Here is a 15,676-nt window from a genome sequence, read left to right on the forward strand (position 1 = left end):
CCCGACTTCATATACGGCCTTGTCGCTCAGATTGGCTTCCAAGATTTTGGGTGGACCGGGAGAGGTGCAAAAAGAATTATGGGAATGCTGCGACGGGATGCGCTGAGGGGAACGGAGACTGCTTCTCACCAGGCGCTGCAACCCTCGTTATCGGACGACAGCTGAGGGCAAAGCCGCGTGTCAGCGAGGACGGCTTCGAGAAGCTTTTCGCTGGCCAAGTAGTGTGTAATGCTTAGAAAGACGGCTCAAGCTGCCGCTCAACCCACCTCGTAGCAGTAGGCGAACGCACTGTCGGAATACAGTGCTGCATTGCAGGTTCTGGATCAGGGAAGACGTGCATTCGCGAGCTTTGTGGAATTGAAAAAGACAGCTGGTGATTCGTCTTGACAGTATGCGGATGAGACAAGCCCAACCTTGCTAGCTCCAAAATGCTGCTGAGGACGCAAGTCAGTCCGGTGTCTGATGAGAGCCTGACTTTGGGACTAGCATCGAGGCTAATGTTCCCAGTGGACTTGATGTACATGGTCAGAATGTCCTTTGGGGCCATTCCGGGCTCCGGAAGCATGTTATTTTGAGGAGGCACGCAGGCGGTGATCGATGCGTTTGTGGCTTTTCAGGGCCAGACGGTAGAGCTTATTGTCGGCGATGCCAGTAGTAGAAGACCATTCGACTGACAGCTGATTTCTTGTATCACAACCGGATGCTTGCAAGAACTTGTGTCCGTGCACAGGACAAAAATGCCCAGACAAGGGCTTCTCAGCTCTGAAAGGGCCCATGAAGAAACGGCCGGAGATGAAAACGCGGGTGAGATTATGCCGGACCTTCGTCGTGGGACGCAGAAGAAACGGCAAAACCCAAGTCGTCCAAAGGCACTATTCGCTGCCACGAATTTTCGACTGGCGATAGCATTTACCCCATACAGGCAAATGTGTGAAGCCCAACAGGACAACCGTCGCAGCTTGTGATGGCAGGCCGAATGCCACTGACGAGGGCCGCTTCTGAGGCCCCAGAGGCTAGGCCATAGCGAGCCAACCTGGTGGCCAGTTAAAAGCGAGGGAGAAAAAAAAGGCCAGAGATCTAATTATTTTCCACACTTCGATCCACGGTAGCAGTGGGAATTCTCCTTTTTGTAGACACCCCCCTCCACCCCGGTCGAATGATTTCATTTCTCGATCAAAGACCTGTCGAGGCCATGATTCGTCCACAAGCCAGCAGCTCGCGAATGAGAACACATAATGGTTTTCCTTCCTATGCCGCTCTGGCAAGGCCTCACATAAGGGCAAGACATCTCAGACATTGAACAAGTCGAGCACAATGTCGCCTTTGGCAATGAAAGATTTGCCTAACATTTGTTTGGCATAATGGGAGATGCTTGAGGATCTTCCGGGCTGGGCCGGCTTGCCCGGCTGGCAGATTAGTCGTCGACGGCGCGCCCTGTACTCAGTCAAGTTAGAGGATCACCGCCTGGGCGCGCCGCTCGGGCGCTGAGCCGACAGGGGAAAGGCAGCGCTGTCGGCACCGCGTGTGCGGCAGAGTGTTGGCCCGTCCGGACCGTCGTCTTGCAATAAACGCGTCCCCTAGATGCCGAAAACACAGCGTGTCATGGAGACGCGAAAACACTTTAACCAGCACTCGTAATGGAGGGGCCGGCGCTATTCAGCCCTGGTAGACAGGGTTTTCAGAAGCGATCCGGTGCTTCGGCGTGCCCAGAGGGAGAAGTTGAAAAATACAGATGACCGATGGCGCTGACAACGTCATCTGAAAGCCAGGGGTGTCCTGTTCAGGAGAGGGACCAGGGAGAGGCAATATCGACGTCTGCTATGGACCAGTTGCCAATCCGAGCGCGCTCCTCTGGGCAAGGAAGCCATGGCTTTTCGAAAGGAGGAAGGGGAGAAAGAATTGACGTGTCTTTTCTGTAGTCAGGGTTGTCTCGTCGGGCAGACATCGTCCACCGGCTCCGGGTTCGTCGGTGATGAGCGGGACAGGGGAAAGAACCGCGGAGGTGAGGTCCGATATCGAGGCAAGTCGATGCCACGTTGTCCTCGGGCGTGTCGCTGACCCCGATACGATGGAGACGAGGCCATGGAGGAATGGCAGAGAGAGAGAGAGAGAGAGAGAGAGAGAGAGAGAGAGAGAGAGAGAGAGAGAGAGAGAGAGAGTGCACGGCAGTTGCAGTAGCAAGTGAGTCGGGTGTTTTGTTGGCAGCACAGATGAAGCGAGAAAACACCTGGACCGTGGGAGTGGTGCTCATGACTTGTTTGAGTTGAGTTGACACCGTTGCGGCGTTTCGAAACGTGGTGCGCGCACAATCGGCTAGCGAGGCACGAGTTTGATAGCAGCTGCAGCAAAGGTTAATAGCACGACATGTCACACGGATGACCCTTCACTTGCCTCTGGCGACTCGACGTCGATTCCTCGAGATGGACAAGCTCAACCCAAGACGGACCAGGAGGCTGGCCGACGCTTTTCGGAGTCCACGAGGGGTTCGCGTGGAGGAGGCCAGTGGCAGGAAAAAGAAATGAGAGGAGGCCGTGTCTCAAATGCAAGTTGCCCGTCTTCGCCTGGCGTGCCCGCCATCCCATCTCTGGTGGTGGTTGTTCGGCAGCCGGTGCTTAATTAGAGAGAGACATGTGAGCGGGAAGGACCCGATCAATGGACATCATCTGGAATGGTGACCAGAATGACCGCGTTCGCAACTGGGATTGCCGGGCCGATGAGGCCCTGGACAGCTGGATACGGCGAAGATAGCGAAGGGGTTATCGTGTCGCCCGACGTAAAAGCAAGCATCGTATGGGGCAGCTGGTTTGCAGTGCAGGGAATGATGGCGAGAGGTGCAGATTTTGAGGTTGAGGATGGGTTGATGGGAGGCCTGGAGGATTTGATGTGACGCAGGGTTGCAGGTCGGTATGACGGGAAAGAGCATCGCCTATGCGACGGAGACGAGTAGCTGCGAAAATGGCTGATCTGGCGGCCGTTCGATGCTAATAACGCAGTCTATGCATCTTTGACAGCGTCAATGTCGAGTGCAAGTTGGGTGTGCATAGCAGTATCGTGAGTTGTCAATCAGGTGAGCAGGTGATTTGCAGCCCCCTCGGAGCTTCTCAGTAAAGGAAGCCAAGCGAGTGGCAGCTGCGTGCGTACCTTTCCTCCCGTGCAGTGCCTTAGGAAAGAGCCGATAGGCTGACTCCCAGCTGCAGGGAAGGAGCCCCTCCCCCTTTGGGCACGCCCCCTCCCCCCTCTCCTTCCGTGACGCCATTTCGCGTTCAGATCGGTACGTACCGGAGATGCCGCTGGAGCCACCCCTCGAGCTCAGGCAGAGTTGGGAAGGAGTCGATGTATTCGAACGAATACCAGCGAAAGTAATAAGGTGAGTTGGTATTCGCACATAACAAGTAGGTACCTGAGCAACTACGAACAAGTAGGGCAGGGCAGCAGCACTTTCTGGTTAGCGTGTCTCTCCCGCCCCCGTATGATCTGCCCGGAGGATTGCCCTACCCTCAAATGCCCTACCGTCTCTTTGGGCTGCTGCGAAATGAGCTTCGATGCACAACAACCTCTGCATTTTTGGGCGCGGTGACAAGCAAATGGAGGCTGGACCGTGATGGTCATGGGCCGCCGCCGCATCCACGCCTGCGGAGAGCTGAGGGTTGGGGATTGGAGCAAGAAGACTGCGCAATATGGAGCCAGAGCCACAGCTTGAGCTACAGCTGCCAGCAGCAACAAAACATCAATAAAAAGAGACAGCAACAAGGTTTTCAGGCAGACGGGGGACGCGAGGAGACGATGCCGGGATCCATGGGGGTGACCTGTGTGTGATGCTTGTCAGGACAGCAGCTCCATGCCACGCCAAGAGCGCACAGTCGCCGACGGACAACAGCGGCTTTGTTTTGACCTTTTGATGGGAATTGTCTTGCTGCCGGCTGGCTGGGTTGTGGTCTGTCGGCATGCCATCTGGATCGCTAGGTAGTGTCCCATGTCCGTCTTTTGAGGAGCCCTGTCGAGTGAGGACGGGAGGACAGGAGTGAGTGAGGCCATTTCCAAGAATACCTACCTTAGACAGGTAGTAAGGAAGGAAAGCAAGGCCAGGCCCGAGATGCACGAAATGCACGAAATGCATCTCCCTCCCTTCCTTCCTTCCAGGTTCCATTGGCAGCTGCCTGTCATCTTCCAATCGGCAGTCGTAGAATTGCGGGAAGGACATGTGCGGCAGGTACCACCTGGAGAGGGAGGTACACCCGCAGACCGTCTCTTTCTCTTCGTACCACCAGACGGGCTTGCGTTTTCACCCGCTCCCAAGACTGCACTTTCCTGCACCTGCCTGCATCTTCCTGTCATTAACCTGGATTGCCTGCCTGCCTCGCACCAGAGAACTAACCGGACGTTGGCACTTGCTTGACTCTGATCAGTGCTTCGCAAGTCGACCACCGGTTCCCGTGTCCTGTGTATCCATTTCTTATCCGAAGATCTGTCTCAGAGCTCCCCCAAGATTCGGAAGCCTGAGGCCGTGACAAGGAGGAAGAAAAAAAAAGCGACTGAGCAGTCCTTGGAGTCGGCGCACGTACCTGACTGACCCAGGATCTCAGTCAGCCGCCATGCTGGACGTGGTCGCAGGCCGTCGTCTGCCGGCGTGGCCTTTAAAGATGCCGTGCCTTGCTCGGGTTGGTTTCGTTTCTTAACTGGCGCAGCCACTGTTCGCCCAGACTCGGGTGCTCTGAACGCACGGCATCGACATCCACTGTTCAGCACCAGGGCCCCACCCATTCGATGCGCCGTATCTTGGTTCTCATGCTTTTCTTTCGCATTTTCTTGGATGGCCATCTGCGCGCTATCTACAGCTGGTAAGGCGCGGCGCAAGGCAAAATGTACGTAAGGTACTCCGTACGCTCGATGTGCCCCACTTGGAGGCTCCGTCGCCGCGGAGTGTGCCTGTGTGTATTTGATCCGATGTACCTTACCGGGACCTTCTGCCTCGAGGTACCTTGGTCAGTATATACGGCGTACGTTTGGAATGGGCTTAAAATGCAGAAACCTAGAGCAAGTGGTTCGTTGTAGCTGCATCTCTGCGAGGATTCTATTGCATCTTTACGAGATGCACGCTGCCTGCAATGTAGAGTTGAGGTGAGGAAGGAATGAGACGGGAAATGGATATCAGCTGTGGAAGTAAGGTAACCAACGCATCTCTAAAAAGAAGGAAGTAGCCTCAACGCACTGCAAGGAGGGCAGGTACCTTTCTGCCCTCCTCGCCGGGGGCAAGTACCTACCTACCTACCTACCTAGTTTGCCTGGGTGGTCTCTCCCTCCCTTCCACACCAGTGAACGAACAGACTCACACCACCCACCACACTCATACTCCAGTACCTGCCTGCCTGCCCTGCCTGCGCTGGCTGGGTCTGCTCCTTCTCACCCGACGCCAGTGCCAGATCCAAAAAGTAAGAAGTCACGAATCACACGCCCCCCCCCCCCCCCCCCCCCAAAAAAGTTCAGGTCGCGCCTTCCCTAGGACCTTCCCTGTGCTGCTGCGGGCAAGTAGTGTGGCCCTTTCCCCTTCCCTTTGGCTTTCCCCATCCGCACACTCCACGACCAGTCCCGGTGCTGGTAGGTGCAGCCCAGTCCTGTCCAGTAGAGTAGGTACCTGCCTGCACAGCGAGCGCCGCCGCGCCCATCGCCAGAACCCGGTCTGTCTTCTTCTCTAGCTTTCCCTCCCTCTTTCTCCATTACTCTTACCTCCTCCCCATCCCACTTCCATCATTCTTCTCTTTCTTCCCCTTTTCCTTTAGAGTTGCACCTCTCTGCCCTCTTGCTGCTGTCTCTCTGCCTGTCTGCGCGTCGTCTGCCTGATCTCTCGTCTGCTCTGCGTTGTGCTGCGGTTTTTGCAAAAAACGAAGCATCCTTTTCAGCGATTGTCTTGGTTGCAAAAGTCGTGCCTCTGCCACTGCTTTTTTACTACCCTGACCGGCCTCACGTCACCACTGACTGAGCGAGATCCACGTCCACGGCCCTCACAGCTACGGAAAAAAAAAATCTCTGCGCGCAAGTTCCTTGTCGGTTTCTCCCCTCGCCGTTTAACCCCCGAAAAATCTTCACAAGAGAAAAATTACTCTTGAGTAATCCTCCCCCCATACCCTCTTTCTCTTTCCCCTCCCCTTACGAGTCGCACGACGTTTCTCCTGGTTATCCGGAAAAAGAGTCTTTTTGTTGGCGCCCAAAAGTAAGTCCACCTCTCCGTCTTCCTTTGTCTCTCCTCCTATTCGACAATCCCCCCCTTCGCGTCGTCGCAGTCGCAATCGCAGTCGCAAAGATCGACCTCGAGCCCGATTTTCCCGTCTTCGGCATCTTCGGCAATCCTTTGCTCGAGGCACTCGATGCCGTATGCTTCGAATTGGCAGAGCCACACCCGACAGTGGCCGGGCCCGACTTTGAACTGCAGTCTCGGGCGCATCGAACGACCCCTCCATGCGTCGTGGATCATCCTGGGTGTTGGCTGTCGATCGTCCAACCAACGTCGACTCCGTTCGAGCTGAACATCGCGACCTGAACGGCTTTGCCCGGCGGATGCAATGCCTACGGCGACGTAATTCGATGCCTCTCCCTTGCAGGCCATGGCCATGTCGCCTAAGCACCCCGCTCACGATCCGCCCACCACGCCGTTGTACCTCGCCTACCCGCCTTCGAGCAGCATTATTCAGCTATGCATAATGGAAGATGACCATCTGACAGCTGTCATCTCGACCCCAACGATTGATACGGCGTGGCGGGAATTGCAGATGTTGGACGGCACTATGCTGCCGCAAAATATCGAGAAAAGCGCAAGGCACCGTCATGAATCACTACGAAAGCTCTAGCTGCCATGCAACTGCTGCAAACGGATGGAAAGCTGTGGTTGCGTCTCTCGATTACTTGCCGACGTACGATGTGCTGGCCCTGCCGGATATCAATGTCTTCGGCGTGTCTCACTGCGGCAGAAATAATCTAAAACCACCACGACAAGTACGAGCCAACCGAGACGCGCATGCGGCAAGCGCAATCGCGAGAATGCGCTGGAATTGGCAATGCCTTCATGGCAGCTACCTACGTGCGGGTCGATGCTGCCAGCGACCGGCGTGGCTGCTTGGTGGGCGACCCGCACGCAGGGCTCGGCTTGAGCTTGCTGCATGATCAGCCCTGTGGCTGAACACCCGACCCAAGCCTGTCAATTTTCGTGGCTCATGACTATCGAATGCGACTGCGACTGCCGACTGACTGCCCGCGACGCGCTGACTACACACGACCGACAGGTGATGCTGACCGTAATCGCAGGTTCCCATTTCGGATCCTTCCTTTGGCCCATTTCTGGATCTTCGGTGAAAGGTTACGTTTAGCCACGGCATCTCTTGGTTTCCGGTACCCGGCGCAAGTCTAGGAGATCCAAAAGTCGAATTCGAAGCATCGCTCGGGCTTGTTCTTAATCGGCGGCTGTAGCATTTTTGGCACGAATACCCGAGACATCTCGATCTTTCGTTTTTCTACGGGGCGTGCTGGCGTCTGAGAGAATCGACTTTCCACAAAGTGCTTTTCGGAGTATCGGTTTTGCGTCTGAATACAGTTCATTCTGTTCGATTCTCAAAACTACCCCAATCTATTGAAGGAAGACGGCAACACTGCTTAAATTCCTCGTAACGACTTATCATTCCAATCCACGAATTGTAGGTCAGCCAACCCGCAGCTCAGGGCGACACGGACAGCTTTGACTGACCTTTTTGCTACCAGTTTCGAAAGTCTTCACCATGGACGGTCTCGCGTACAACCCCGCTCAGGGCAACGGTGCCCCTCCCCCCAACGCCAACGGCGACGGCTTCGGCACCCCGGTCTCTGGTGGCATGCCCTTCCCCGGCAACAACGGATCTGGAGAGATCCCCGGTGGTCAGGCTCCCATCCAGGGCGACGCGAATAAGAACACTCTCTGGATGGGCGAGCTCGAGCCCTGGATGGACGAGAACTTCATTAAGGGCGTCTTTCTCACTGCCACTGGAGAACCTGTTAACGTCAAGGTTATCCGCGACAAGACGTCTGGCAACGCTGGATACTGCTTCGTCGAGTTCACGTCCAGCGATGCGGCCAGCAAGGCTCTTCAATTGAACGGAACTCCCGTTCCCAACTCCAACCGCGCCTTCAAGCTCAACTGGGCGTCCGGCGGCGGTATCAACGACCGTCGCGACGACCGCGGTCCTGAGTACTCGATCTTCGTCGGCGACCTCGGCCCCGAGGTCAACGAATACGTTCTTGTGTCCCTCTTCCAGGCGCGCTTCCCCTCTTGCAAGTCTGCTAAGATCATGACGGATGCCATGTCGGGACAGTCGCGCGGATACGGATTCGTCCGCTTCACGGATGAGCAGGACCAGCAGCGCGCTCTTGTGGAGATGCAGGGAGTTTACTGCGGCAACCGCCCCATGCGTATCTCGACTGCCACCCCCAAGAACCGCAACCACGGTCCCTACCAGCACCACGGCAACCAGATGATGGCTCCTGGTCTGCCTCCTCACCAGCAAGGATTCTACGGCGTTCCTTCTCCTGCCCAGTACGGCGGTGCTTACGGAGCCCCCTACAACCCCCCTGGCCAGCAGATGAACCAGTTCACTGACCCCAACAACACCACCGTCTTTGTCGGTGGCCTGTCCGGCTACGTCACTGAGGACGAGCTCCGAAGCTTCTTCCAGGGCTTTGGCGAGATCACCTACGTCAAGATCCCTCCCGGAAAGGGCTGCGGTTTCGTTCAGTTCGTCCACCGCCACGCTGCTGAGATGGCCATCAACCAGATGCAGGGATACCCTATCGGAAACTCCCGCGTTCGTCTGAGCTGGGGCCGTAGCCAGAACAACTCTGGCGTCGGCACTCCCTACCGCCCTGCCCCTCCCCCGCCCCACTACTTCGCTCCCGCCCCCGGCCCCGGTGCCTACGGCCCTGCCCACTTCGGTGCTCCTGGCCCTCACGGACCCCCGGGACCCCAGGGCCCTCCTGGTGCCCCTCCTCAGGTATGATGAACCCCAAAGGTCATTTGCTGTGTTATGTTTCTAATCAAGTGCTGCAGTAGAGTGACGGTCTGATGGGCCTTTAGAGCGGCCTCATTCCTACCCTCGACGTCCTTATGGCCGCGGGAAAGAAAGCGAAACACCTCTCATGACTGTCTTGTTGCTTACACTCGAACTTCTTTCGTCGTTTTCGTTCATCCCACCGCCTTGGAACTTTTACGCTGCACGATGGATACCTGGGCGAATGACACATTTCTTTGGACTTTTGATCTTAGGCATACGGTTAGCGGACACGACTGTCAGACGCCACGAGAACGACCAATGCATGCTTGCTTTGCGGCTTTAGTTATCTCTGGACATCTGGGCTTGTCTCGAGAATCATCGTCTCGATGGGCTCCCCGGGCCCGGTTGCCCCTTCTATTTGTCTACCACACACGGCACTCGCCCCCAACAGAGATTTCCTAGCTTTTTTTCAGTTTGCTTGCACGTTGTCTGTTTTGCGTACTTGTGACACTTCCTGCGCGTGACTGTAGCCTGTCTGCCATCGTTCGTTCTTTGCTCATGTCGTCGCAGTACAATACCCCCTCTTTCGTTAGGGCATGTTGCGCTTTAAAGCCCTTTTGTTTTAACAATTTTGCTTTTCCCTTCGTTTACTTTGAGAGGGACGGCGGCCTGGCGTTTTACAGCTGGCAACACAAAGACGGACTGTGGACTGGGTGTTCAAAAATAACAGTGTGAGGTTGGCGTGGCTGGCTACACGGGTGGGATCAAAAATTGGGACGGTCTGGCGGGTGTACCACGCCATTGGCGTTGGGGCGGGTGTGAAGGGAATGAGGGCTCTGACCCTGAATAGAGAAATAAGATTGATGATTTGAGGTTCACGAGGCGTTTCGTTCCTGGTTTATGACTTACTTCCGTGTTATCGCGGGTACGACTTTAGGGGTGGTGTTCGTTGTTGAACCGAGTTTCGCTTCGTCCTTTTCTCTGAAGTTATGTCCCCTGAACGTATGGAAACCAGGACAGGTGGGATGCGCAGCGTTTGAGCCAGTTTCCTTAGCTGATCGCTTTTTTCGTTGAAGGAAAGGTGCCAAACTAGGGACGACGAACAATTGTGACGTGCTATCCAGATACCCCGACATCTTGTTTCTGGCCGTCGCTGGGTATGGTTTCGATCGGATACTGTCGATCGTCAGTCGGCATGGCAACATGAGATATTCTGGATTCTTTGAAGCTTCACCTGAGAAACTCGCAGGGTAGGGAAGAAGAGAGCGCAGTCGTTCGTCGAATCGGCCCGGTTGGAGGCGAGAGGCCCAGTAGGCTGGGTTGACCAAGCCGATGCGCGAACTCGGATCTTTCCGAGGCCTTCGTGGTTTTCCCGGACAGAGATCATCGTCGGTCGTTGCTGGATCTTGGGCTAACACAATAGCTTTGTTCGCCGCATCGCCAGACGCTATCGTGGGAAAGAATGTTAACAGTTGTCATGCCATGCTCCGGAGGCCCGGACGATGCGTTCCACCTGATATCGGACCGAAGCATGGACTCAGTGAACGGGAAGCAGTCTCTGAAGAGGAAGAATTCCTGGTTTGGGCAAGTCTTGAGAACATGCATTGTCTTCGCGCCGTGGACTAGACAAGCAATGCCGGAGCCGTTGGTTGTCAAAAACGAGGCCAGCCGGGCGAGGAGAAAATCTCCCCATACTCACGGGGGCAGGGGGCAAGCTTTTTGTTTCGTCCGAGCTGGACGCCAAAAGGGAACGAAGAAAAAGCCCGTGTGGTGAGGCGATGTTTATATATCCGTGAGCTTATCTGGGGAGCTTGGGCGCTTTTGGGGTTGCTGGGACGGCGGGCTTCGGATGGTTTTTTTGTTTTTTTGATCTGGGGGAACAAGGATGGTTCAGGGGTTAGGTAGCATCAGGGGAAAGCTGTCGCGGGGAAGCTTGTTTCTTCTTTTTTTCGCTTGTTGAGGAAGACGTGACGAAAGGGGAAACGCAAGGTTGGGGAAGATGAAGAAGGGAGCCGTTGATGCCGAGGTAGTTCATTGTTCCTTTGTTCAACCTGAAGATTAGCCGCGAAGTCTGCTTGGCGGCCGGTTGTGGCGCTTCGACCAAGCTTAACTTCGAGTCAACGACGTCTTACAAACAAAAGGGCAATCCGACTCTCCCATCTCAAAGTCTACTACCACAGAAGCAACAGCAGCAGCAGAACGTCACAAACGCTCCGGCTGGCGCCCCCAAAAGGGGAGAACCATGCGAGAATAGAACGAACGAACGACGGGCGGCCCTTGGACGGGAGGCGACGCCTCGGCTTGGTCCCACGCTAGACTAGCCGCCATCTCCTAATACAGCAACACGAGCACAACACTACCGAACTCTATGACCCAATACGACGTGCAATAACACCGAAGATCTCTCTGTGGTTGCCATTCGCTCCCCCGCGCCGTAAAGATCTTTTTGCCATGGGGAATGCTTAGCTTGGGGATCGGCGCGACTAGGCTCTAGCAAGAGAGCGTTTGCTTGCACACTCTTTGAAGATGTCGAGCTAGATTTGTTCAGAGGAGGGGCTTGGGTTAGACTGGCGGAAGGCCGGCGGGAGGGCGCTTGACCTTCGCATGCTCCCCTCAACTCCTCGAAAGACGTTTGTGGCGCACGGCAACGGCTTTTTTTGTCTTTGCTTCATCAACATCAACACGGAATCCTGAATCCTGTCGTGAGCGAAGGAAGGATATAAGCATCCAGTTGATCCGGCGTCAAGAGAGAGAGAAAGGTTCTTCATCCAACTCACAGGCTTCATCTCAAGACTTACCCTCTCTTTCCTAGCACTTCATCTTTGTCTCCCCATCTCTGTCTCTCTTTTCTAACTACTAACCCAGTCAACATTCACTGCAGTCTTTCTCTCTTTAAAAACAACAAGAACAAATATTTAAAAATGCGTTCTCCGGTTCAGCAAGCCGCGCTTCTCGCGATCCTTCTCCAATCCACCGACGCCGCGCCCGCCGGCCTCCTCGACTCCCTCACCGGCGTCACCCAGCTCCTCTCCCTCCCGACCAACTACGTCCAGTCCCTCTCCGGCATCCTGGGCACGAACCCCACCGCCGGCCTCAACGTCCTCAACGCGAACGACCTCCAGACCAAGCTCGGCGCCATCTGGGGCTCCAAGTCCGGCGGCTCCACCGACTTCTACGGCAACATCCAGAAGCAGATCGGTCAGGGCATCGTCCCCGCCGGCCTCCTCTCCGGCTTCCAGGGCATCCTCAGCAGCGGCGGTCTCCTCGGCGGCAGCGGCCTCCTCGGCCTCGGCAGCGCCGACCTCACTTCCATCGTGAACAAGCTCGTCGGGCCCCTCACCCCGCTCGACTCGACCAACAACCTCAACCCCCTCAACCCGGCCAAGCCCATCTACCCCAAGAAGGACGCCGCCGACGCGCCCTACTCCCTCACCGAGCAGCAGCTCCGCCAGGCCATCTACATCCCCAAGTCCTTCACCTACGGCCAGAAGCCCCCCGTCATCTTCGTCCCGGGCACCGGCACCTACGCCAACGAGGCCTTCGGCGGCAACCTCCTCAAGCTCCTCACCGGCGTCCCCTACGCCGACCCCGTGCTCCTCAACGTCCCCGGCGCGCTCCTCGGCGACGCCCAGGTCAACTCCGAGTACGTCGCCTACGCGACCAACTACATCAACGGCATCACCGGCAAGAACGCCAGCATCGTCTCCTGGTCCCAGGGCGGCCTCGACACGCAGTGGGCCTTCAGCTTCTGGCCGTCCACCCGCGCCGTCGTCTCCAACTTCCTCCCCGTCTCGCCCGACTTCCACGGCACCGTGCTCGCCAACGTGCTCTGCCTCTCCCCCGGCGCCGGCGCGCTCAACGCCCCCTGCGACCCGTCCGTCATCCAGCAGGAGTACACCTCCAACTTCGTGACCACGCTCCGCGCCAAGGGCGGTGCTGACGCGTACGTGCCGACCACAACGTTCTACTCCGCGCTGCTGGACGAGGTCGTCGAGCCGCAGCAGGGCACCGCCGCCTCCGCGTACATCACTGACGCGCGCCGGGTTGGAGTTACGAATGTTGAGGTGCAGAAGGTCTGCGCCGGCCGCCCTGCTGGTGGTGTTTACGGACACGCGACGACGCTCTTGAACCCCCTCACTGCTGCGCTGGTCAAGGACGCGCTGATGAATGGCAGCGGCCCTGCGCAGATTGGCCGGATCAACCTGAACGATGTGTGCAAGGACATCATCGCCCCCGGGCTGAACGTCGAGGACGGTGTTGCTACCGCCGGATCGATTGTGGCTGCCGGTGTGCGGTTGTTGGCCTACCTGCCCAAGTTGATTGGCGAGCCGGCTTTGATGGGTTATGCTCGTGCCTAAGTTAGGGGCCGAGACGGAGTTTGGGGGTTGAGTGTTGGGTAGTGGTGTGGTTGGGGAACGGGTAATGGTGATTTTTGGAGTTCGAAGGGAGCGAGCGTGGGGTGTGTATTCTTCATAAAGACAGCTTATAATATGTTTCAACGTTATAGAAAGTCAACTATTTACCTCACGTGTCTGAGTTTCAACCTCTGCTAAATATGACGCCCAGTGTAATGAGCAAGACGCAACTGTCGGCAGATGGATGAACATTGTCTGCGGGTAAGTTATTAGTTTGAAGACACCATTCCCAGATACGTTCCGTCAGAATGCTTAACTACTGTTACGACTTGCCTCTTTGCTTGAACTTCATCCTTTAATGCTAATCTGTCTCCAGGAGATGCTAGGGGTTTGAAACACTTGACGCTATCGAAGTCATCCAGCCCAACAAGTTCGCAATATACGGACTATGAACTCTGATAAAACCGATATTCTCGTGGCATAGGGTCTCTGATAGCCACAAACCTTCATAGTAGGTATTGTCCCCCGGAGCTACAGCCCATTAAGACCCCTAGGTAGCCTCTCTCTCGTGACCGCGTGTCTGATAACGTCAGTACGTAATGTTGCGCAGGGTGGAGCAGAGTCTTATTTTCCAGATGCGCGGTAGACTTGACAGTTGAAAACTGGTACAGAGCAGCAATCCAAGGTCTGTATAATCGCCTTCCTAGCACTACTGTTCCTAGCCTCGTCTCAGCTAACGTATGTCCCCACGTTAGGTCTGCGCCTTGCGCCTTGCATCTAGTGCAACAAGGCTACCATGATCTCGGACTGACCGGTCGCCGCGGTCATCAGAGACCCTTGCTCGTTTCAATAGAGCCTTGAATATCGCGATGGCGCCTCTCCATCCGAGTATCTCGGACTGAGCCGAGATCTGCGCTGATCCCGTTAATTGACAGGACCAATAACAACCAATCAAACGCTATAACGCGATACGACAACCGATTTTGAGTTCAACCCTCAAACTTGGATCAGTTGATAAAGGGGGGCCGGTCGACTATTTTGGGATTGGGAGTTTGGGTTGTCAACTGGCATATGCCATTTGATACTGACTCAAAAGCATGTCTTCCCATTCTATTTAACGGAGGGATGCAGACGAACTATTCAACTGCAGGTATCCGGTCACCATTCCCAAATCTTTCTGTTTTCTTCGATATCTGCCCCGATCTATCTTCAGTCAACACCATGAAATCCACTCTGATTGCAGTTGCCCTGGCACAAGCCGCGTGAGTTCTTGCTTTGAAAGCTTTCCTACAATTGTAAAGTAAACGGGAGCTTACTGAATGGACCCAACCCTAGCATTGTGCTTGGTGCTGTCATCCAAGGGTACTCGTGCGTCATCAACGGCAACGTCAATACCTCGGACAACATCTGCGTCGCAGCTGCCGGAACACCTCTCCCTGAGTCACCGGGGACTGTAAGTCGTCGACATATTGCGTATTATTGCAAGAACAGCTGATTGCTAACGAACGAAAGTGCTGCTTTGACGAGTCGGCCAGGGCGGCGAGCTTCGAGCAGGGATGCGCTGACAACGGCGGGAAGGCCAACTCCTTGGGCCCCTGTGCGAGATCATGACCTGGTGATGCTTAGACCGGCGGCGTAGATGGTCAGGACGGTGGTGAATGGTTAGAGGGATTGTTTCTTTGCTGGTGGTGGATAGCGGTGTTGTGCTGGTAGAATCATACCGCCAAGTTGGGTGATAGAATGCTGTGAATACAGGCCTTTAGTAGTTGTCGACTCGAATGATAAGATTTCTCCTGACCTTGCGTAAAGACCTTCTATCTTTAATAGGTAGATTCATAACGCCAGAACAATACCTAGGTAGGAGTTTAGATCCATGGATGTGATCTTTTGGGGTTTCAAGGACCTGGTTTTAAATGACTACGCTGCCACTGTCAATTTAATGTTTTTGTTTGACAGTAACTCTGACTAGCGGTTTATGAAAGTTATGAGCATGGAAGGCTTTTCTTTTGCTGAAAAACACGAATTATATCCTAATACTGAGGGTAACACGTTCATATGAATAATCAGCAGCTAGCTGTCCGAATTATAATGAATTACGAGAGTTGGCTCAGCAGCTGATATTACTTGACCCGTCCGTTTGCCGTGCGGAGGAGAAAATGACGACCAGCAGACAAATGTCAGGCAACGCACCCAACCCGGAAATATGGCAGATACTTGTTCATCCCCCCAGTAACCCGAGCCTCGGTCGGAAAACAATTCAAGGAGGTGGTCCAGGACAACACAGAAGCAACTGCTGTTTCATGTGTCATGCTA

General features: G+C 55.2%; 2 protein-coding genes across 2 annotated transcripts; both read left to right on the plus strand.

Moving 5' to 3' along the window:
- Positions 1–7,763: 7,763 nt before the first annotated feature.
- COL26b_010472 (uncharacterized protein) lies at positions 7,764–9,014 on the plus strand (the record flags this gene model as incomplete). The annotated part of the gene is made up of 1 exon (XM_053183171.1): positions 7,764–9,014. One exon carries the CDS (start codon positions 7,764–7,766, stop codon positions 9,012–9,014), a length of 1,251 nt encoding a protein of 416 aa, XP_053032891.1.
- A 2,915-nt stretch (positions 9,015–11,929) lies between these two features.
- Positions 11,930–13,366, plus strand: COL26b_010473 (uncharacterized protein; the record flags this gene model as incomplete). Its single annotated transcript, XM_053183172.1, has 1 exon — positions 11,930–13,366. The coding sequence occupies one exon, from the start codon at positions 11,930–11,932 to the stop codon at positions 13,364–13,366; it is 1,437 nt and encodes a 478-aa protein (XP_053032892.1).
- Positions 13,367–15,676: the final 2,310 nt, after the last annotated feature.

The sequence above is a fragment of the Colletotrichum chrysophilum genome, assembly GCF_026319265.1.
Source record: "Colletotrichum chrysophilum strain AFK26 chromosome Unknown scaffold_112, whole genome shotgun sequence".
NCBI lineage: Eukaryota > Fungi > Ascomycota > Sordariomycetes > Glomerellales > Glomerellaceae > Colletotrichum > Colletotrichum chrysophilum.